Below are 22,766 nucleotides of genomic sequence, written 5' to 3'. Positions count from 1 at the left end.
ATAGATCCTTCTCCCCACCTACAATCAACCGGGGCTATCAGGTAAAAACAATGACTGCACATGCTGGAAACCAGATTCTGGATTCGTGGTGCTGGAAGAGCACAGCAGTTCAGGTAGCATCCGAGGAGCAGTAAAATCGATGTTTCAGGCAAAAGCCCTTCATCAGGAATACAGGCAGAGAGCCTGAAGGGTGGAGAGAGAAGTGAGAGGAGGGCTTTTTCCCGAAACGTCGATTTTACTGCTCCTCGGATGCTGCCTGAACTGCTGTGCTCTTCCAGCACCACTAATCCAGAAGGATCTATCAGTATATTTGTCTTGATACAAGACCAGAGCTATATTTGCTATGTCTATTCTTCTGAGAGATGGTGTCTGAAATGAAAGCCTCATTTGACAAGAAGCAATTATAAACATTTTTTTTAAAGATCCGCATTTGGGCACGAAAGCAAGCAATTGAGGAAGATCAAGGAAAATACGCAGTAAATGTTACTGGGAAAATTCTACAATTTTTTGAAAATTATTACAATGTTTTCTATCCACTCCCAAAATCAGGTAGGACAGTTTTTATTCAGCTTTAAGTGTTTTATATTTGTTCATAACCAGGTGTCGAAGCAATCCAGTTTCTTGTTTTAAATGTGTTCATTTCTGCAAATCAGACTGACAATATTTTCGGTTCAGTGTGATCATACTCTATTTTCCTTCTTTCCTAAATCATTTTGCAGCCAGAAACTTGGCTGAATTTTGACTGTTTGGCAAACTGTCATTTTGGGGACTCACTTTGGATAATGGGAAGGTGACCATTCTTATGTGATTGTTCTATTCAGCACCTTATATCCCATCTTCACACAGTGCCATTGTGGGTGAGGGGGGGATGGATGGAATTGTGTAGCCCTGTTGGTACTTTTATTCCCACTGGTACCATGTTTAACCCTCAGCTCCTGAGCCACAAATTGCCCAACAGCATGGTCCTGGTGGAATCCAGCAAATGGTATACAGACAGACACAAACCGGTTGGTTTCTCAGAGCCAATCGGTGAATAGATTGTAGGATGGAGGAGTCCACTGATGTAATCAGTTGGTGTCAGCGCACTTTTGGCTGCCTCAGTGTCCATGTTGGCAGTGCTATGGAGAACCAATTCTAGCACACAGTCTGCTGGATAGGTGCATGGACTTGCACTCCATTGGTGTAATGCCTGGCGCTGAGCATCAAATAGAAGGTAAGGGGGAGGAAACGAGGGACTGTGATAGGTCAGAGTCTCAGGGTAGTATCAGCATGCCTCCATATGGAGGAGAAGCCACACACAGGAAGCCCCACAACTTTCCTGTCAGCACAGTCCAAGGTGCCCAAAACCTCCACATCCAACTTGCTTGTGGTTCCAATGCCAGCAGAGGTCAAGGCTGGGGTGGGGGTGTGTAATCCTGCATCTGGGCAGGAAACTCGCTGTGACCTGGACCCTCTAGGTACAAATCCCCTGAAGGAAATATGTGGTACTGTCTTTGTCATTTTCTCCTTCTCAATTGTTGCCCTCTTTTGTTGTGCACCACCAAGTCCTTCTGGCATTTAATTGCTGCTACCTTTCACCCAACCACACAGCATCCTATCTGTCCTTTCCCTCCACCATCCCCCTCCCTACTGTACACTTGAATACATTTTCTGAGTTTCGATGCAAGATTATAACCCATAAACTTTAACTCTGTTTCTCAGCCCAGAGACAATGCTTGATTGGAATTACTTTCATAGCAGAGAGAGTCAGTCAGTTCCACCTGTCATCAGTAAAGTTTAGCTGCTTGGAGATGGTGCCAGAATATTCTCTCAGGTTACACTCTACGTTTATTCATAAAATGTTCAGATTCCATCAGGTTTGTTCACTAGCTCTCAAGAGCAAAATAATATATTAAATGTGAATGTAACTGGTCAAGTGGCTATACCAGTAACAGTGAGCTGGAATGAGAGGGGAGCGTGCAGTGGAGGGGAAGGGGCAGAGCAGTCAGCGGAATGAATAGCAAGGTTAATGATGAGAGGCACCGAGGAGTTGGTGCAGTGGCAGAGTTAGGGTGAGTAGAAGGTAATGCAGAAAGATGATGGTACTTCCGTTTATGGAGCAGAGAAGGTAGTTGACCTCAGCATTGTGGGCACTGCAGTGACCTGGGGTGGGCTATGCTTAATCCATTACATTGCTATGGTTTAAACATGCCTGCTGCAAGAACCATGGAATATTGCTTTGTGCAAGATAGTGTGAAAGGGGAGGTGTAGTGTATAGTGAGGTGAGCAGGGTAATGTTGCATGTGAAAAGTCTCCAGGGTTCACACAGGGAAATGTAATGAAATTGATGCTTAGCCAAGTTTTGTGAAAATCTAATATTTCAGATCAATCATTTATAAGAACACATTAAAAGGGAAAGCTTGAATTATTGTTCTGATAATTTGATGTTCCACATAGGCAAGTCTCTGTTGCCATCTTTCACCTCAATGGACAGAATCCAAGAACATCTCTATGGATCTGAGACTCTGCTCATTAGGGCACTGCTGGAGTTCCTCAAATGGGTCATGGAGAAGTTCCATGGCCATCTGTAGCAGGCTCATTCCCTCTTTAAAAATTACCAAGATGATGCTCGATGAAATTATAAAGAAATAAATTATAAGCACTCCAACCTATAGAGTTATTGCAAATACATATCAAAGATTCTCTGGAGCATGAATTATTAGACAGCAATGAACTGAACATAGTCTGTGTATCTCTCATGTTCCTTCAGATAATGATTAGAGTGTTTTACATTTCTTGAATTACCAATAGATCAGATTGCCCTTCCTGATTTTAATGCTGGCGCAATGGAGAACTGGGGTCTTATCACCTATCGTGAGACTGCTCTCCTGTATGATCGCAACCTGTCATCTATTGGAAACAAGGAGAGAGTAGTAACGGTTATTGCACATGAACTGGCTCATCAGGTACAATGTTCTTTCCCATTTTCTGCCATAAGATGAGATTAATCAAGCATTAGTTTAACTCGTAGTACTCTTAGTCTGAGTTGGAAAGTTCAACTGATTTGACCACAGTTAACTGTATCAAGGGAGCGCTACACTGTCAAAGGGTCAGTGCTGAAGGAGGGTCAGTACTGACAACGTGCTGCACTGTTGAATGGTCATTACTAAGGGATTGCTGCACTCTGAGTGTTGAGAGGGTTCTGCACTTGCCACTGGTTGCTGCTATCTTAGTTTATGCTTGATAATCAGCAAAGTGATAGAGGCAGTTGTCGTGCAATAAAGAAATACATGCTCAGCTATATCCAGCTCACTGATGCTCAGTTTGGTTTCTGTCAAGGCCACTTGGCTCCTGGCCTCATTACAGTCTTAGATCAAAAAGTGACAATAGAGCTGAATTCCAGAGGTGAGGTAAGAGTTGACTTCTCTTGACATCAAGGCCGCATTTGACAGTGAGGTGTCAAGGAGCTCAAGAAAAACTGGAATCATTGGAATTTGAGATAGCTTTTCCACTGGTTGGAGTCATATTTGGCACAAAAGAAGATAGTTGTGGTTGTTGGAGGTCAAATCCTCTGACAGAACATCTCTGCAGGAGTTCTTCAGGAGAGTGTCCTAGGCCCAATCATTTTCAGCTGTTTTATCAATTGAGATGAGATGCATGTGCCTTATGTTAATATTAATTGTATGTTTATATTCATGTCAGGTTTTTAAGTTTGGATTTTTGTGAAAGCTTTTGGTCTTTCTGGAACCATGCTTTTAAACTAGTTCGTGGCAGAGAGGATTTGATTGCAAGGACCGTGGAGTGTTAATGAAAGTTTGTTTATATTATGAGGGTTTAGATATTTTCTAATCAATCTGTTCAGAAATGTAGGGATCAGGTAGGACATGAACTCAGGCCTTCTGCTCCAAAGGTAGGGCTGTGATACATGGCACACTTTGGGAGTTTATGACAGGAGAGATAAAATATTAAAAGATATTATGTTGATTTTGGGTTTAGGAGAGTTAAGCATTAATCATAACTTTGAAGATCTGACTGAAGTACAATCTCTCTCTGAAAAAGGAGATCATTCAGAGCAGTTCAGGAAATAGGTTACCTCGGTGAAAGCATGTAATTTGTGAAACCTCTAGAACAGAAGAGTTTGGTTAGTACTCGCAGATTGTGACAAAGGCCAAATCTACATTCTCATTCTTATGAACGGTCAATGGAAAATGTCTCACAGCACAGGACTAGAACTGAGGAAAAGCATTTAATTTAAACTCAGAGATTTGATAGAGAAGGAATTTCTCTGGATTTTGACTGACTATAAAGATTTGGAAGCAAGTGGGATTTTGTTTGTTTTAAAATCTTTTAAGCTGTATTATATTTAGAGAACTTGGTTTGGTTTATTTTAATTTCTTTTATGTAATAAATATCTGCTCTATATTGCTAAAACCAAATCTATATTTTAATTTTTGGGATTGGGCTTGTCCTGTAATAACACAAGCTGGGATCATAACACAGGACCTTTCCCTTCACTATAAGGTTAGAAGTGGATATGTTTACTGTTGATTGCACAATGTTCAGCACTATTTGGGACTCTTCAGATACTGAAGCAGTCCATATCCAAATGCAGCAAGAGCTAGATATTATCCGGGTCTAAGCTAATAAGTGGCAAGTAACATTCATGCCACACAAATGCCAGATATTGACAGTGTCCAATAAAAGAGAATCTAGCTATTGCTAGCTTGACATTCAGTGACACTCCCTTCACTGTTTCTCCCACTATCAACATCCTGGGAGTTACTATTGATCAGAAACTGAACTGAACTGAACTAGCCATATAAATACTCTGGTACAAGGACAAGTCAGAGTCTGGGGATACTGTAATGAGTAACTCAACTCCTGATTCTCAAAAGCCTGTTCACCATCTATAAAGCACAAACCAGGAGTGTGATGGAATATTCCCCACTTGCCAAGACAGTCCTTGAAGTGTGTCCTGTGTCCTTCTGGTAATCACTTGTCAGGACAGCTCGGAGTATAAGGCATGTGGAAGTTCTGTTAGGAATGTAGACAGTGCGGCCTGCCCAATGAAGATGATTGACAGCCATCAGTGCCTCAATGTTGATAATGTTAGCATGAGACAGGGTACTGATTCTGGAGTCTATTCCGCCACTGGATTTGCATCAGTTTAAAAAGGCACACTGATGATATTTCTCTTAGGATTGAAGATGTCTTCTGCACATTGTCCAGGTTTCCAATGCACACACAAAGGCAGGTAACAATACAACCTGCTTTTTTTAAATGTATATATTTATTGAAAAATGTTTTCACTGTTTTACAAAAACACTAACCACAAAAAGTTATAAAAGTACAGAAAAGTAGAAATAATATTGTACTGTTATGTTACAAATCCTCTTGCAAGGATGCCTGCCTTGAAGAAGTTTTCCTCCTCTCTCTACAAGAATCTCAGGGAGTCCCTCTCCCACTGCAACTCCCAGGTCATTTCCTCTGCCCTGAAGCTCTTCAATCATGTCGTGACTCTATGCTAATAATAAACTGCCTACCATTCTTCAAGATACAATTGACTCGTATTTCCTTAACTTAAACCAAGTTAGCACAAACTCAAATTAAATAAAATAACATTAAAGTAAATTACCATCCACTAAACTTAAATTACACTACATTGTACTATATTACATTACTCCATTCGCTGCACTTTCATCAAGGCTGCCGTCCACTGGAGCAACAATGATTATAGTCAAGATGAGAGCAAGAAAATCAATATTTCAGACAAAAGCCCTTCAGGATGAAGGCTTCTGCCTGAAACGTCGATTGTCCTGCTCCTCGGATGCTGCCTGACCTGCTGTGCTTTTCCAGCACCATTCTAATCTTGAATCTGATCTCCAGCATCCGCAGTCCTCACTTTCACCCAACAGTGATTATACCCGTATGTAGCAGCCCTCCCCCCCCCAACCCCCGGGGTCTCCGGACTACCATATACGGCCCTCGTGGCTATATAAAGGCCTGAATCAATATTGCTGACAGATCCATGTCTATGTAGTTTAGAAAGGGCTGCCACGTCTTATAAAATTGTTCTGTTCCGTGGTGCACTGTACTTGTCAGGTAATCCTGAGGGATGTGCTCCATCACAAGTCTTTGCCACCCTGCAAGACCTGGAGGTTTTTCTGATATCCAATTCGTGAGGATGTTCTTCCTTGCACAGTGCATAAGAATGTTGAATAACCTCTCTCCGTGCTCACCCAAAGAGGGAAGATTCGGTAGCCCCAAAAGAAGGGACACCGGATCCTCCCTAACTTCCATTCTCAGGATCCTCTCCAGCTCATTCACTATGGACTCCCAGTATCCGGGGATCATGTAACAGGACAAAAAGCAATGTGTAAGGGTGCCAATACTGTTTTTACATGTGGGACATTTCGGGGAACACCTTTCTTAAACATTGCTAACCTCTCTGGCAGCATATGGGCCCTGTGTAGGATCTTCAATTGCATCGCTTGTGCCTTATTGCACATTGAAATCTTCTTTACATTCCCCCATACATCTTCCCATATTTCCAATGAGATTTTTTCCCCTAACTCCTGATTCCAAATCTCATGGAGTCTCTCCATATCCCCCAGGGCATTCCCTCTCTGCAGGTGATGTATGGTACTATTGAGAGAGCGCCCCCCCCATTGGAGCACTCTACATTCTATATATGACTTGTAGGGCTGGATCAAGAGCATGGTCTTCTTCTGTATGTAATCCCTAACCTGGAAATATTAGAAAAGGACCCTATTAGTGTTTCTGACCTAATTGGCTAAAAGACATCAAGACTTCTCCCTCAAATAGATCTCCAAGACAGGAGATTCCTTTACCCTCCCATGGTCTAAAGCTAGCATCCATTGACCCCAGTCTAAATCCTGGGGCTCTCACTATCGGGATGAATGGCGAAGTCTTAAGCAAATTCCCTCACCCTGCCACATCATCCTCCACGCTTTTACCGTATTTATGATAATTAGACTCTCACAGTGCTCAACTACCAACCCCATCTTATCCATCAGCAGTAAGTTTATGAAGGGATATTTTACCTGTGAGGCCTCCACATCAAGCCATATCGACTTCGAGTCATTACGCACCCATTTGCATACATATAACAACAGGGTGCCTATTTGATATCTCTTCAAATCTGGGAGATCCATCTTGCCATTTCCTGTGGAAGTTACAACTTGGTAAATTTAATTAAGGGGCACCTACGGCACCAAATAAATGATCCAAGCCATCGCACAAACCTCTGCAGCATCTCTATGGGTAATAACAGCGGGAGCATCCTCAGGATATAACAACCGGGGAAGAACATTCATTTTAAACAAAAGATGGAAAATTATAGGCCAATTAGCCTAACCTCAGTTGTTGGTAAAATTCTAGAATCCATCATTAAGGATGAGGTTTCTAAATTCTTGGAAGAGCAGGGTCGGATTAGAACAAGTCAACATGGATTTAGTAAGGGGAGGTCGTGCCGGACAAACCTGTTGGAATTCTTTAAAGAGGTGACAAGTAGGTTAGACCAAGGAAACCCAGTGGAAGTGGTCTATCTAGACTTCCAAAAGGCCTTTGATAAGGTGCCAAATAGGAGGCTGCTGAGCAAGGTGAGGGCCCATGGTGTTCGAGGTGAGCTACTGGTATGGATTGAGGATTCGCTGCCTAACAGAAGGCAGACAGTTGGGATAAAAGGTTCTTTTTCGGAATGGCAGCCGGTGACAAGCGGTGTCCCGCAGGGTTCAGTGTTGGGGCCGCAGCTGTTCATGTTATATATTAATGATCTGGATGAAGGGACTGGGGGCATTCTAGCGAAGTTTGCCGATGATACGAAGTTAGGTGGACAGGCAGGTAGTACTGAGGAAGTGAGCCAATGAAGAAGGATCCGCTGGTACACAGGAGATGATGCTAAATTTCATTATTGTTGATCTCTGTTCTCACTAGGAAGAGATTCCCAAGGTATCAGAATTGAGCCTCATTGCTGCCAATTTGTAGCACGGGACAAGTTAGATTCCAGAATGAAACCTGGCCTACAGATCATAAGTTTTATTTTTGCAATTTGATACCGTTGTTGTCAGTCACTTAACATATTCACGATTACTTTGAATTAAAAGAACCTGAAACTTTATTCCACAAAAAAGGGAAAAGAAACTACTTCATACTGTACAAGAACTGGTTGTATCAGATATCAGTTACAAATATCAGAAATACGGATTCAGACTTTGACCCTCAGCATCAACCTTACAAATACTCAAACCTTAGTGAGCATTAATATGTTTCCACTTTGAATTTCCTTGTTTGGTTGGTACGATGTACCTGGTTTCTTTTTGGAAAAATTGTGCATTTGCTCAATGTTTTCTTCTTTAATTAATGTATCTTTGCAAGACCCTTAAACTGAAAATGTGTTGCTGGAAAAGCGCAGGTCAGGCAGCATCCAAGGAACAGGAGAATCGACGTTTTGGGCATAAGCCCTTCCTGAAGAAGGGCTTATGCCCGAAACGTCGATTCTCCTGTTCCTTGGATGCTGCCTGACCTGCTGCGCTTTTCCAGCAACACATTTTCAGCTCTGATCTCCAGCATCTGCAGCCCTCACTTTCTCCTCGAAGACCCTTAAACTGCTAACACAATTCACTCACTCAATCGCATTTGTTTCTTAAACCCATGCATTCAACGTCCTTGTAGGATGTTTTCCTTTCTGAGACCTTAAAGCTTTCTGTTTCTGGAGCTTTTTCTTACGAACTTCTAAGCCACTCAGGACTTCTTTTCTTCTGCTGTCTGTTTGGTGACTGTGAAAGTGCACTTCTGATATTTCAATCCCTTTCTCTCTGAATGACCTGTTTCTCTCTTTGAAAGAAACCTGCCCTCACAAATCATCTTGATGGTCTCACCTTTTCAAAAGTAAACTTGTTTTTGTCTCCTGTATCATAGGACACCTTGTGGCTAGGCAACAACCTATTCTTTCTCTCTTTTACTCTGTTTTCTAAAGCACTGAGCTATTCACTTCAAGCGCTTTCAACATTTACCAAAGTCTGATCATGCTTCATATAAATTTATTAGGTCTTCTTTCAGCAAAACCACTTTATTTTTCCACTGATAAAATTTAACTTCACAGTATATCATGATTAGATTACCTACAGTGTGGGAACAGGCCCTTTGGCCCAACAAATCCCTTCGAAGAGCAACCCACCCAGACTCATTCCCCTACATTTATTCCTTCACCTAACACTACGGGCAATTCACCTAACCTGCACATTTTTAGACTGTGGGAGGAAACCCATGCAAACACAGGGAGAATGTGCAAACTCCACACAGACAGTTGCCTGAGGTGAGAATTGAACCCGGGTCTCTGGCGCTATGAGGCAGCAGTGCTAACCACTGTGCCACCGTGCCACCATATCCTAAACTTTTACATTTGTTTTCATGGTTCTTCTGAAAAGTCAAAAATCACACAAGACTGGGTTATAGTCCAACAAGTTCATTTGAAACTCTAAGCTCATGGAGCCCCTGCTCCTTCCTCAGGCAGCTAGTGAGTGACAATATATCAAACACAGAATTTATAAGTAAAAGATCAAAGGGTCATACAACTTTTGCAAATGTATTAAACAAACCTAGGTCAAAGACATTCAGCCTCTGATCTTCAGGTAAACATCCTCCAAGGTGGACTCAGGACACGCAACAACACTGAGTTGCCGAACAGAGGCTGATAGCCATGTTTGATACGCATGAGGATGGTCTCAACAGGGATTTGGAATTCATGTCACACAGGTGACCCCACTACATCATAAACTCTCACAAACATGCACACTCACTCTCACAGACCCTGTCTTATAGGCATATACTCCCTCACATTTGTACACACTCTCGCACACATATACTCCCTCACATTCACTTGCTCTTAAGCGCACACGCACACACACATACACATATATATATCTATGGGGTGAATTTGCATTTGCAGATTTGAATTTGCAGATCCATTATATTTCTTTTAAAACACACTGTCTGTAGACAGTCAGTCACTGTGGCATTTTATAAATTCCTATTTTGGAAATAAAACCAGTCTGGCTCCTGGATGACATACAAACAGACTGAAACATGGCCTCGCACTTAAAATACATTGTCTCACCTGAGATGTCACCTTTATTCTGGTAACTTTGGGTTTTATCTTGGGGTAGTGACTTGAAAGAAATTCTGGGATTTATATATTAATCAATCGAAACCTGCACATTCATTCTAACTGACTAAAGACTTAACAGCCATCTAGGTTTGTTCAAGGCATTTACATAAATTGTATGGCCCTCTGATCTTTTACTTATAAATTCTGTGTCTGACTAGCTGCCTGAAGAAGGAGCAGGGGTTCCAAAAGCTTGTGGCTTTTAGGGCAACACGGTATCTCACTGGATAATACTGTTGCCTCACAGCTCAAGTGTGAGGGACCTGGGTGCCACAAGAAATAGGAGTGGAAGTAAGGCCATTCGGCCCATCGCGTCCTCTCCACCATTCAATCATGGCTGAGGTGCATTTCAATGCCACTTACCTGCACTCTTCCCGTATCCCTTAATTCGATTCCAGCCTCGGGCGACTGTCTCTGTAGAGTTTGCACATTCTCTCAGTGTCTGCGTGTGTTTCCTCCAGTTGCTCCAGTTTCCTTCCACAATCCAAAGATGTGCAGGTTAGGTGAACTGGTCATGCTAAATTGCCCATAGTGTGCAGGGACATGGAGGTTAGGTGTATTAGTCAGGGATAAATGTGGAATAATTGGGGAATGGGTGTGGGGAATACTCTTCGGAGGGTTGATGTAGACTTGCTGGGCCAAAGGGCCTGTTTCCACACTGTCGGGATTCTATGATTCAAATAAACCTGTTGGACTATAACGCAGTGTCATGTAATTTTTGACTTTGTCCACCCTAGTCCAACACATGCATCTCCACTTCTTAAAAGTAACTAACATTATGATCTGTGGTCTAAAAAAATCCCTAAGTTTCCAATCATCATCTCTAGCCAACCATCCTCTGTTGTTAATGTTGATATATTTCCAAGCCAGTTGTGAGGCAGATATTGAGACACCTTTCTTATTGGATAGGGTTTGTTAACTATTCAGTCTTACAGCTCCTTCAAGTGTATCAGGTGTTCTATTCTTACATATTTCCTACATCAATCTGTTCAGAGATATTATTTACACACCTTTGGAGCAGACAGAACTTGAACCCAGGTCTCCTGGCTCAGTCTTAGGGAACTACCATTCTACCACAAGCATCCACTCCCTCCATCATCAATGCTCAGTAGCAGCAATGTGTACTATCTACAAGATGCACTCCAGAAATTCACCAAAGATTCTCAGATAGCACATTCCAAACCCTGACCATTTCCATCTGGAAGGATAAGGGCAGCAGATATATGTGAACATAAGTTCCCTTCCAAGCTACTCACCAAACTGACTTGGAAATGTATTGCAGTTCCTACAGTCAAAATCTGGGTCAAAACCCTGGAATTCCCTCCCTACTGGCATTGTGGGTCAATCCACAACAGATGGACTGCAGCGGTTCAAGAAGGCAGCTCACCACCATCTTCTCAGGGGCAACTAGGGGAAAATGCCCATATGCCACAATTTAAAAAATGAATCATTTTGTGAAGTTTTAAATCAGATATTAACATTGTAGCTTCAACAGATTGACACCTCATTTTAGGTATGTCTGGTGTTGCTCACGATATGACCCCCTGCACTCTTTTGTGATCTGGTACTCAACACTAAAGGGGCATTACATTGTCAGAGTATCAGGCCCAAAGAAGTGCTGTACTGTAAGAGGGACAGTACTGAAGCAGTGCTAAACTGTTGGAATATCTAGCCCAAAGGAGTGCTGTGTGGTTCGAGGGTCAGTACTGAGGCAATGCTATATTGTCAGAGGGTCAGTGCTGAGGGAGAGCTGCACTGTTGCAGTGCTGTCAATCAAACCAAAGTTGCATCTTTCATCTTGGGTGGCTGTAAAATATCCCATGGAATTACTTGAAGAAAAACAAGAGAATTTTCCTCAAAGGTGGTATGTTGCTGAGGTAGAGAGAGAAAATGACTTGGGTAAACCATGACAGTAAAAAGTAGTTGGAGGTTGGACTGTGAACCCCCATCAGATCTGTAGGGGTGACCAGACGTGGCACCACTACAAGAGCAGTCAATGCAGTGAAACTCAGCTGCAACTATTGTGAGCAGGGATTTAAACCTCAGTTGTGATAATGAATAATAAATTGAATAATTTTGGCCTGTCACCAGTTAAGATCACTTTGGTTCTCCAGCGTTGGTATAGTTTCTAACATACGGTTAACAAGCTGTCCATGCTTAACTGTATTACCTATTTGAGCTGCACAACAAAAACAATTTGAATCTAAGTAGTGCTAATAGCGTAGAGACATTGCAAGATGCTTCATATAGATACAACCAGACAAAACTAATGTTGAACCAATGAAGAAGATTTTAGGAGATTGGGCCTGAAACTTGATCAAAGATGTACATTCCATGAAGGAAATAAAATTGATACTGTTTTCTGAAATAGCATTCTGTTACTGAATAATATAGCTACACTTTCTTGCAATAACACATTTGTCTTGTAAAATGATACTGTCACTCACCTCTTGTTTGAGAATGAGTCTGTTACTTTTCTGAAGTATTACAGCAGTTTATGGGAAAATTTATACATTCTAATGTTAACTCTTTCTTTCTTTCAGTGGTTTGGAAACCTGGTAACGATAAAGTGGTGGAATGACCTGTGGCTGAATGAAGGATTTGCTTCTTATGTTGAATACCTAGGAGCAGATGAGGCTGAGCCAGAGTGGGGTGTGGTAAGATGATCAGGGTCAGAATTGTTAAAAAAGACCTCTTATGAGCAACTTATAAAACATTAAGTTGCTCATAAGAGAAAAGATAAAAATGACTTGAATCTGATAGCATTATCCTGATTGAACTGATTTATTGAGATCCGAGACTGATAATTCTCAAAGTTAGTCAATTTACAGATTAATTTCACCTTCTATTGTAACTACTGATGTGATGAATAGTTATTAACATTATGCTCAACAGTTAAAGAAATTGTTGCCTTACAGTTATCAAAAAAAAGTACACACTCAAATCAAATTCATTTTACTGGTTGAGTGATTCTGTGACTTTAAGACTGTTTTTGGTATTAGAAGGTGAACAGCTATCAGTATTGATGAGCTATATGGTCTGCATTTTGCTGCAAAGTGATGGTGAGTCTAAAAGTACCCATCATTATCTATGCACAAATTGGAAAGCAACTTTTCCTGAGCAAAACAACATAATCATTTGGCAATCCAGGGCTTGAATATTGCTATAAAAAGAGACAGTTTGCAATCATCAGGACACAGTTGTTAGAATACCAAATCTCAAAGAGAATCACCATTCATATTGCATGAGAGAAAGGTGCTGTTCAGTTGGCAAATAGGTGCTGATTAATTAAGGAATTGCCAGAGACAGTGCTGTGAGGAGCTATTGTACTTTCATGGGCTTGTTTAATTTAAAAAACCCTACAGAATGTCTGTGGGCAAAGACAGCTCAATGAATGGTCAAACAGCCACTGTTTGCTCAGTGCTTACAGCAAAGTCTGACCTGGACTCTTGAGCTTGAGAAGAGATTAATGTAGTTCTTACTGAGTTTGAATCCGTGGCTTAAGGCTGCTTGTGTTTTATCAATAAAAATCCACGAAATCATTTGGAAATCTAGTAGAAAATAAAATAATTTCAAGGCTGTGCTCATGACCTTGGAGTAAAGGATCAAGATTAGAAGTGTCTGTGAGTGATACAGTCATTTGATTGTTTCAGGTAGCATATTCAATTCCTTATATTATTGCAACATTTAATGATAATTGAGATACAGAAAGCAATGTTGGGACAGATGACCAAATGCTAGGAACAAAAGTAGATTTTAAGGAATGTCTTAAAAGTGGAAAATGAGATAGAGATGTGGAGAGATGAATGATAGATATTCCAAAGCTTGGGACCCAGGGAACTTGCCCTCGCAAATCAGAAGTCAATGAAAATTGGGAGAAAAGTCTCTACTGATTGGAGTCATATCTAGCACATTGGAAGATGGATGTGATTGTTGGAGGTCAGTCATCTCAGCTCCAGGATATCTCTGCAGGAGTTTCTTAGGGTAGTGTCCTAGGACCAACCATCTTCAGTGGCTTCATCAATAACCTGCCTCTATCATAAGGTCAGAAGTGGGAATGTTCACTGATGATTGCATAAAGTTCATCGCCATTCGCGACTTTTCAGATATTTGAAGCAGTACATGTCAAAATGCAGCAAGAGCTGGACGTATCCAGGTTTGGGCTGACAAGTGGCAAATGACATCAATGGCTATTTTCAACAAGAGAATTCAACCATCTCTCTTGATATTCAATGGCACTACCATTACTGAATTCCCTAGGCCACTGATCAGAAACTGGATTACTCATACAAATACTGTAGCTAAAAAAAAGGTCGGAGGACAGAAATTCTATTGCAAGTAACTTAACTCTTGACTCTCCACTCTAGTACAAGTCAGGAGTATGATAGAATACTCCCCTCTTGCCAGGATGGGTGGAGCTCCAACAACAGACAGGAAGCTCAATACTATCCAGAACAAAGCAGCCTGTTTTATTGGCACTACATCCACTATTTTCAAACTTACTCCCTCAGACACTGATGCACAGTAGCAGCAGAGTGCACCATTTACAGTGTAGTGATTGTAACAAGATCAGCCAGGTGGACCTCATTGAACATAAATTCCCTGTTTGAGATCGTTAATCTGGTCCAATCAGGGATTCCTGGCTGAGAGATAAAAAGAGGATGTCTATGCTATATGCATTGTTTTATTGTTTGGTTTATCAGACTATTTGTATGTGATTGCATTTACTGTTTCATTTTTGATAATGTAAGGTGGGATTCGAGGTTCGCCCTTGTTTCCCTGTGAACTGGTTGCAGGGTTGGGTTTGGGGTCTGGCTTTGCTGCCCCTTTCCCCTTGCTGTTTCTTGTATATGGCTGCTCATGTTAACTTAAAAATGTGTTGCTGGAAAAGCGCTGCAGGTCAGGCTGCATCAAAGGAACAGGAGAATCGACGTTTCGGGCATAAGCCCTTCTTCAGAATTCCTGAAGCAACACATTTTTAAGCTCTGATCTCCAGCATCTGCAGTCCTCACTTTCTCCTGCTCATGTTAACTGTTGGTTTGTATTTTGTACTGTTTAATAAAATAAAAAGAGGAGTGTGAAACATTCTGACACTCAGAGCTGGCTCTGAGGGAGCTGGACCAGTGTCAAAGACTTGCCATGTGTAAGCAGAAGGTGACATGGAGCGGGATACTGGCCTCTGTGGAGTTACTTCAACAGTTGCACTGCAACAATTCATCAACGCTCCTTAGGTAACGCCTTCCAAACCCACAATCACTACCATGAAGAAGAAGGACGAGGTCAACAGATGAATGGGATCGCCACCACCTGAAAGTTTCTCTCCAAGACATTCACCATCCTGACTGGAAATATATCGCTGGACCATCAGTGTCATTGAGTTACAATCCTAGAACTTCCTCCCTAACAGCATTGCTGGTTTACCTACAGCAAACGGAACACTGAAGTTGTTTAAGAAGGCAGCCTTCTCAAGGGTAACTAGGAATGGGCAGTAGAAGCTGGCCCAGTCCCTGATGCCCACATCCCATGAAAGAATGAAAAGCAAATTTACCTTCAGCCAACAATGGTAGATCAGTCGTAATCAAGGAGACACAGCAGGCCAGAATGTAGGATGCATCCAAACGTCGTTGGATTGAGATGAAGTTACTGAGGTAGTAAGTAGTAAAGCCCTGAAGGAATTCAAAATAAAGAATAGAATGTTTAAATCAAGATGTTAGTAGGCTATGAACAAGTGAAGCTGAGAGAGCACACAGCAATGAGGCAACATGGCTTGGTATGAGGTAGGTCACAGGCCGATGAGTTTTAGATTACCACAAGGAGAGAGAAGGACGTAAGAGATCACCCAGCAGAACTATATGATGATAGTTCATTGCTATTTACTTTGTGATCAGAATTTACTTATTTATAATAAACAGCAATTCTCGTTAAGTACAAGAAATTGGTGAATGTTTTCTGTTAGACAGGTAAATCAAGGTCTTTGCATTCTATGATTAAATCATTAACTCTTAGAGTGACCTCAGGACTAATGGGACTTGACAATCAATACACTCCCCAAAGTGGATCATGACAATAACTACATTATGAGAGAAACACTTAATGCTAACAGACTACACCTTGACAATATCCTTGTTCACAGTGAGATCAGGTCTGTAGGACTGAACAAATTTCACTCCAGCACCAACCTTTGCATTACTTATTCATGTTCCCATTATCTAGAGAGCATTATGTGCCCAGCATGGCCAACAGAGCTAGGCATTCAAAATATGAATTAAACAAAAACTACTTTTTTTCTCATTTCAAAACTCTTCGCTTTTCCTGAGTTACAGTACAATTTCCTAATCTTTTAAATTTACCATTTAGAACAAGTTTGTTGAATAAATATTGTTGAATAGATTCCTGTAATCTTAAGAATCCTCATTACAAACTGTACTGAGATGAGAAATAAACCTTTTTTTTATTGATTGACAGTAGTTTTCTCTTTCCACAGAAAGATCTAATTGTACTGGATGACATTTACAGAGTTTTTGCTGTTGATGCTTTAGCATCCTCTCATCCTCTCTCCTCTGAAGAAACTGATATTAACACACCAGCTCAAATTAATGAGCTTTTTGATGCAATCTCATACAGTAAGGTAAGTGAATTTTTCTAGTAGAATGTGTAACTTGGTTATTGTGACTCTAACAAATGTATGACTGGTTTTCTCTACAGGGAGCATCTGTCCTTCGCATGCTTTCTGACTTTCTGACTGAAAACATATTTGTCAGAGGACTCAATGTAAGTCTCCATGTTAAATTTTATTTAATTTTATCAATTAATCTGAAATGTTTTAGTTGTTGAAATTTTCATAATTTAATTTTTTTATAGACCTATCTCCGTCAATTTTCATATGGCAACACGATATACACAGACCTCTTTGAGCATCTGCAGAAGGTTTGTATTTGAAAAGATTAAAATAATTAAAAACAAAATGATGTTTACTAGCAACATTTATGACTGAAAACACAGGTGCTGCAAATTTCCATTTAAAGAAAGATAGCACACAACTATTTTTAATAGTGGCTAGTGTCTTGTACGGTGTTAAACAGAGTTATTGTTACTCATTATTATTACCTCTAGTTATTACTTCACTCTCCAGCATCCAAATTCAACAGATTTAAAGGGATGCATTTTTGGAGCTCTCCAGTTTGGGGAAGCAGTGATAATGTCACTGGTCGAGTGATCCAGAACTCCAGACTAATATTCTGGTGACTTGTGTTTGAAACCCATCATGGCAGATGGGAACATTTGAATCAGTAAATTTTGAAATTATAAAGCTAATTTAATGGGGACCATATAATGATTCGATTGTCATAAAAACCTATCTGTTCACTAATGCCCTTTATGGAAGGAAATCTGTCATCTTTACCTGGTCTGCCCTAAACCCACAGCAACAAATTTAACTCGTAAGTCTCTGAAGTAGCTGAGGAAGTTGTATCAAACTGCTGCAAAGTCTAAACAAAGGAATGGAAGTGAACAGAGGGTGATGCAATAGCTGAGTGGTATTATTGTTAGATTATTAATCCAGGAAATCAGTTAATGTTTTGGGGACCCCAGATTTGAATCACACCATGGCAGATGGTGGAATCTGAATTGAAAAATAAATCTGGATTAAGAATCTATTGATGATCCTGAACCAGAATGTTAGCTTTGTGTAACATTGTGGGCGGCACGGTGGCACAGTGGTTAGCATTGCTGCCTCACAGCGCCAGAGACCCGGGTTCAATTCCCGCCTCAGGTGACTGACTGTGTGGAGTTTGCACATTCTCCCCGTGTCTGCGTGGGTTCCTCCAGGTGCTCCGGTTTCCTCCCACAGTCCAAAAATGTGCAGGTTAGGTGAATTGGCCAAGCTAAATTGCCATAGTGTTAGGTGTAGGGGAATGGGTCTGGGTGGGTTGCGCTTTGGCGGGTCGGTGTGGACTTGTTGGGCTGAAGGGCCAATTTAATTTAATCTAAATAATTAAATTTAGCTGGATGTGAATCTCCTGTTCAGACATTATTGAGCGATGACCATGACACTGAATCTCATTTCCTTTTTCAGGCTGTTGGTAGTTCTATCAATTTGCCGACAACAGTTGGTGAAATTATGAGTCGATGGACACTACAGATGGGTTTTCCAGTTATTACAATAGATACGACAACTGGAACTGTTACCCAAAAACACTTTCTTCTTGATCCAAATTCAACTGTGACTCGTCCTTCAAAATTCAAGTAAGTCTGATCAGGAAATTGAAGGCGTTTTAGTCTGCGAAATGTTCTGATTTTTTTAACAGTAATTATTGAACATAACATTGTGAAAAAGAATTTTAAATGCAGATTAGAAATTAAAATGTAACATTTTGCATTTTTCTAGCAGACACCACCCAAGGTTAAACTCACTGCTAAATGGAGTTGAAAACTCTTGGTATTTTTTATAATTAATGAGTACAAAAACAAATTTGTATTTATGTAGAGCCATATACAAACTCATCAGTTCAAACAGTTTGCTATGAAATGCGAGAACTTGGGTATTATTTTAACAAATGTGACAGTCAGACTGCTCAATCAGGACTCAAATAGGGCAATGTCATGAATGAGCAGCTCCCTTGTTATGATGTTGGTGACTGCAGTTTTAACTGAAATAAAATCAATGAATAATTGAACCTGACCAAAGGAGGTCACTTCTGGGCCTGGGTGTCCCTGGGGAAGGAGCACAGTCTACCAACACCCTCAAGGTTTTCAGGGAGAGGTGGGCATGCGGTGCATGGAATGTTTTATTTCTCCCTCCGATTCTATTTTGATTTAGTTCCTGCCCTCTCCTTCACCTTTGATCACTCAGCATTGCCTTTTGTTGTGAAGGGCACTGCTTGTCACTGGCCACTCGAGTGTTTCCTTCCTTCCTGGTGATAGATTATAAATAAAGATTTCTGCACTCGTTGTTCTTCACTGTGTAGTATACCTGCTCGCGCGCGCGCACACACACAAACACACAAAACATGGGTGCTGGGGAATAAATAAGGACTAGCGCTGTTTGGTAGAGATGTGGGGGTTTATGAGAAAAAAAGAGAAAGGGCCAGTTACAGGCAGTGGATGGCAGAGCAAATCTGTCCCACGCATCAATCATCCTTTCCTTTATGCAGGTCACTCCAAGGTAATCAGTTTGTGTCAGAACTTTCACAGCCTTCAATGGTGAGAGCTGTGCTAAGAATGACAAATACTCCCACGTCAATAATAGTATTTTTGACGAATTCATTTTTTTGTGTATTTCAGTTACACTTGGATTGTACCAATTACGTGGACGAAAGGAGGAATAGAGAACAGTACTTGGTTACTGGATCCCCAAAGTATGAATCTTTCCATATACCCCACAGAGATAAGTAACAATCTGAGTAAATTGTGGCAGATTAGAGGCTACTTGTTTAATGGAAATAGCACAACTGTAATTTCACAATCATGGAAAATGCCTAACAGCCCAATACTTGCAAAACTGGGCCTACTCTCCCTACTCTCAAGTATTCCTGGCTCTACAGGATTCCAGCTGAAAATGTGTTGCTGGAAAAGCACAGCAGATCAGGCAGCATCCAAGGAGTAGGAAATCGACGCAAGGGCTCATGCCTGAAACGTCGATTCTCCTGCTCCTTCGATGCTGCCTGACCTGCTGCGCTTTTCCAGCAACACATTTTCAGCTCTGATCTCCAGCATCTGCAGTCCTCACTTTCTACAGGATTCCAGTCAAGGTCAGGCCTTTTTATTGCCTACATCATTTTCCCATCATGTACTTAGGATTGTACTTACCATTTTAGATCAGCACATGGTGAGTGCATGTAAAGGTAAGTTTAACATCTCATCCGAAAAACAAAATATCTGACAGTGCGGCACTCCCTTGGCACGGACCTTTCAACGGTGCGGCACTCTCTCGGCATGGTCCATTTCCCTAATGAATATGTTTTAACTGTAACAACAGAAACCATTCTGGAAATGAAATTGCATGGAAAGGAGTGGCTGGTGGCCAATATTAATGTTACGGGATATTACAGAGTGAATTACGATGAGACAAACTGGAAGAAACTTGTGAATCTATTGTTAACAAATCATGAGGTGAATATAATCTTTCTCCTTTGCTTCAATTACACTATTGTACTTGTTATTAAGGAACTGACAGAACACTTCACAATTTCCAAATCAAAGTTCAAATTGAAAGAAAACTGCTTATAGATTAGAACCTGAAGATAATGCAACAGGAAATGTGTTGACGATCCCTAATCAACTTATTCCTCTCTAGATGATTATAAATCCTATCTCTTAGACCTTTTCCAACACTTTACCCACAACTGAAGTAAGGCTCACTGGTCTATAATTACTAGGGTTATCTCTACTCCTCTTCTTGAACAAGGGAACAATGTTTGCTATCCTCTAGTCTTCGGGCACTATTCCTGGAGAGAATGACAACATAAAGATCAAAGCCAAAGGCTCTGCAATCTCCTCCCTGGCTTCTTAGAGAATCCTATGATAAATCCCATCCGGCCCAGGGGACTTATCTATTTTAACACTTTCCAGAATTGCTAACACCTCCTTCTTGTGAACGTCAATCCCGTCTACTCTAGTAACCTGTATCTCAGTATTTTCCTCAACAACATTGCCTTTTTCAAGTGTGAATACTGATAAAAAATATTCACTTAGCACTTCCCCTATCTCCTCGGACTCCACACAACTTCCCACTACTGTCCTTGATTGGCCCTAATCTTTCTTTAGTCATTCTTTTATTCCTGATATACCTATAGACAGCTTTAGGGTTTTCCTTGATCCGACCTGCCAATGACTTCTCACGTCCCCTCCTGGCTTTTCTTAGCTCTCTCTTTAGGTCTTTCCTAGCTAACTGGTAACTCTCAAGTGCCCTAACTGAGCCTTCACATCCCATCCTAATGTAAGCCTTCTTCTTCCTCTTGACAAGAGATTCACATTCTTTAGTAAACCAGGGCTTCCTCACTTGACCACTTCCTCTCTGCCTGACAGGTACATACTTATTAAGGACACGCAGTAGCTGTTCCTTGAATAAGCTCCACATTTCAATTGTGCCCAGTCCCTGCAGTTTCCTTCCTCACCCTATGCATCCTAAATCCTGTCTAATTGCATCTCCCCCAGCAATAACTCTTGCCCTGTGGTATATATCTATCCCTTTCCATCACTAAAGTAAACATAACCGAATTTGGTTACTATCACAAAAGTGCTCACTTATCTCCAAATCTAACACCTGGCCAGATTCATTCCCCAGTATCAAATCCAGTGTGGCCTCACCCCTTGTTGACTTGTCTACATACTATGTCAGGAAACCATCCTGCACACACTAGACAAAAACTGACCCATCTAAAATACTCAAACTAGAGTATTTACAGTTAATATTTGGAAAGTTAAAGTCCCCAGTAAGAATTACCTTGTTACTCTTGCTCCTATCCAGAATTATCTTTGCTATCGTTTCCTATACATCTCTGGAACTATTCGGAGGCCTACAGAAAGCTCCCAACAGGGTGACTTCTCCTTTCCTTTTTCTAACCTCAGCCCATACTACCTCAATAGACGAGTCCTCAAACTTCCTGTCTGTTACCGTAATATTGTCCTTAACAATGCCACACCTTCCTCTCTTTTACCACCTTCCTTGTTCTTACTGAAACATTCCTGTCCCTGCTCCATCCATGTCTCCGAAATGTCCACAACTTCGAAGTCCCAGGAACCAGCCCATGCTACAAGTTCATCCACCTTATTCCGGATGCTCCTGGCGTTGAAGTAGACACACTTCAAACTACCTTCCTGCTTGCTGGTGAATTCTTGTGACCTTGAAGCCTTATTTCTGATCTCACTACTCTCAACCTCCTAGACACTGAAACTGCAAGTTAGGTTCCCATTCCCCTGCTGAATTAGTTTAAACCCTTCCGAATAGCATTAGCAAATTTCTATAGTTAAACTTACACAATAGGTACTGAAGTGATGGCGTGTGCCTCCCACAGCATCCTTGGACATTAAAAGATGACAGTGCTGCTCAATTAATCATGTAAAGTCTTTGTTGCTAACCCAGTATCATTGAGATGCCAATATTCAAGTTGCAAGGAGCAACTTGCCTTTCGTACAAATTGCCTTTCACCAGCATTTGACCCCTAAGCATGTTCACTCTGCGTGCTTTGCAAATGGGCAATTAAGTAATTCCAAATTAAATGTAACTGGAGTTTGCACATACCTGGTTCATGTATTTGCTCCCTCACTGTCCAGCCCAGTCTTTTGTCCTGACCCTGGACATTTCTCAGCCATTTTCCAATTGCACCTCACACTGTGAGAACGGCAAATGATGGCAGGGGTCAGAGCTGGTGGTGGACATCATCAGCGCTTGCTCACCCTGGTCACTATGTAGTCCCCACCACCTGAGCCTGCAAGTCCCCTTTTACCTCGTATTACCCCGACAGCCCATTTCCATTCATTCTCTTCATGTGGAGACGCACCATATTGAACCTTGCCTCCAATTGAAACAAAAACAAAAATTGCCTGAATAACTCAGCAGGTCTGGCAGTGTCTATGGAGTGAAAGCAGCGTTAATATTTCA

The 22,766-nt window shown here is 41.2% G+C and overlaps 1 protein-coding gene and 1 long non-coding RNA gene across 2 annotated transcripts in view; one reads left to right on the top strand and one right to left on the bottom strand.

Moving 5' to 3' along the window:
• Positions 1–22,766, top strand: part of anpepb.1 (alanyl aminopeptidase, membrane b, tandem duplicate 1) — an 86,997-nt gene that overhangs the window by 26,099 nt on the left and 38,132 nt on the right. The window contains exons 4-12 of the mRNA XM_043674558.2: positions 423–549; positions 2,791–2,945; positions 12,709–12,822; positions 16,650–16,793; positions 16,871–16,936; positions 17,027–17,092; positions 18,240–18,409; positions 19,448–19,521; positions 20,142–20,275. Of these exons, the coding sequence (XP_043530493.2) occupies positions 423–549; positions 2,791–2,945; positions 12,709–12,822; positions 16,650–16,793; positions 16,871–16,936; positions 17,027–17,092; positions 18,240–18,409; positions 19,448–19,521; positions 20,142–20,275 (1,050 nt within the window). The remainder of the gene's footprint in view (positions 1–422; positions 550–2,790; positions 2,946–12,708; positions 12,823–16,649; positions 16,794–16,870; positions 16,937–17,026; positions 17,093–18,239; positions 18,410–19,447; positions 19,522–20,141; positions 20,276–22,766) is intronic.
• LOC122539577 (uncharacterized) overlaps positions 15,587–22,766 on the bottom strand; it is a 36,621-nt gene continuing 29,441 nt past the window's right edge. The window contains exon 3 of the long non-coding RNA XR_006309123.2: positions 15,587–15,831. This is a non-coding gene — a long non-coding RNA (uncharacterized LOC122539577). The remainder of the gene's footprint in view (positions 15,832–22,766) is intronic.

This window comes from Chiloscyllium plagiosum, unplaced genomic scaffold (assembly GCF_037043375.1).
Source record: "Chiloscyllium plagiosum isolate Xiang-an unplaced genomic scaffold, Cpla_swu_hap1 HiC_scaffold_39, whole genome shotgun sequence".
NCBI classification, from domain to species: Eukaryota; Metazoa; Chordata; class Chondrichthyes; order Orectolobiformes; family Hemiscylliidae; genus Chiloscyllium; species Chiloscyllium plagiosum.
Note: the sequence above shows the minus strand (reverse complement) of the source record. Positions and strands in the feature narration are given on the sequence as shown.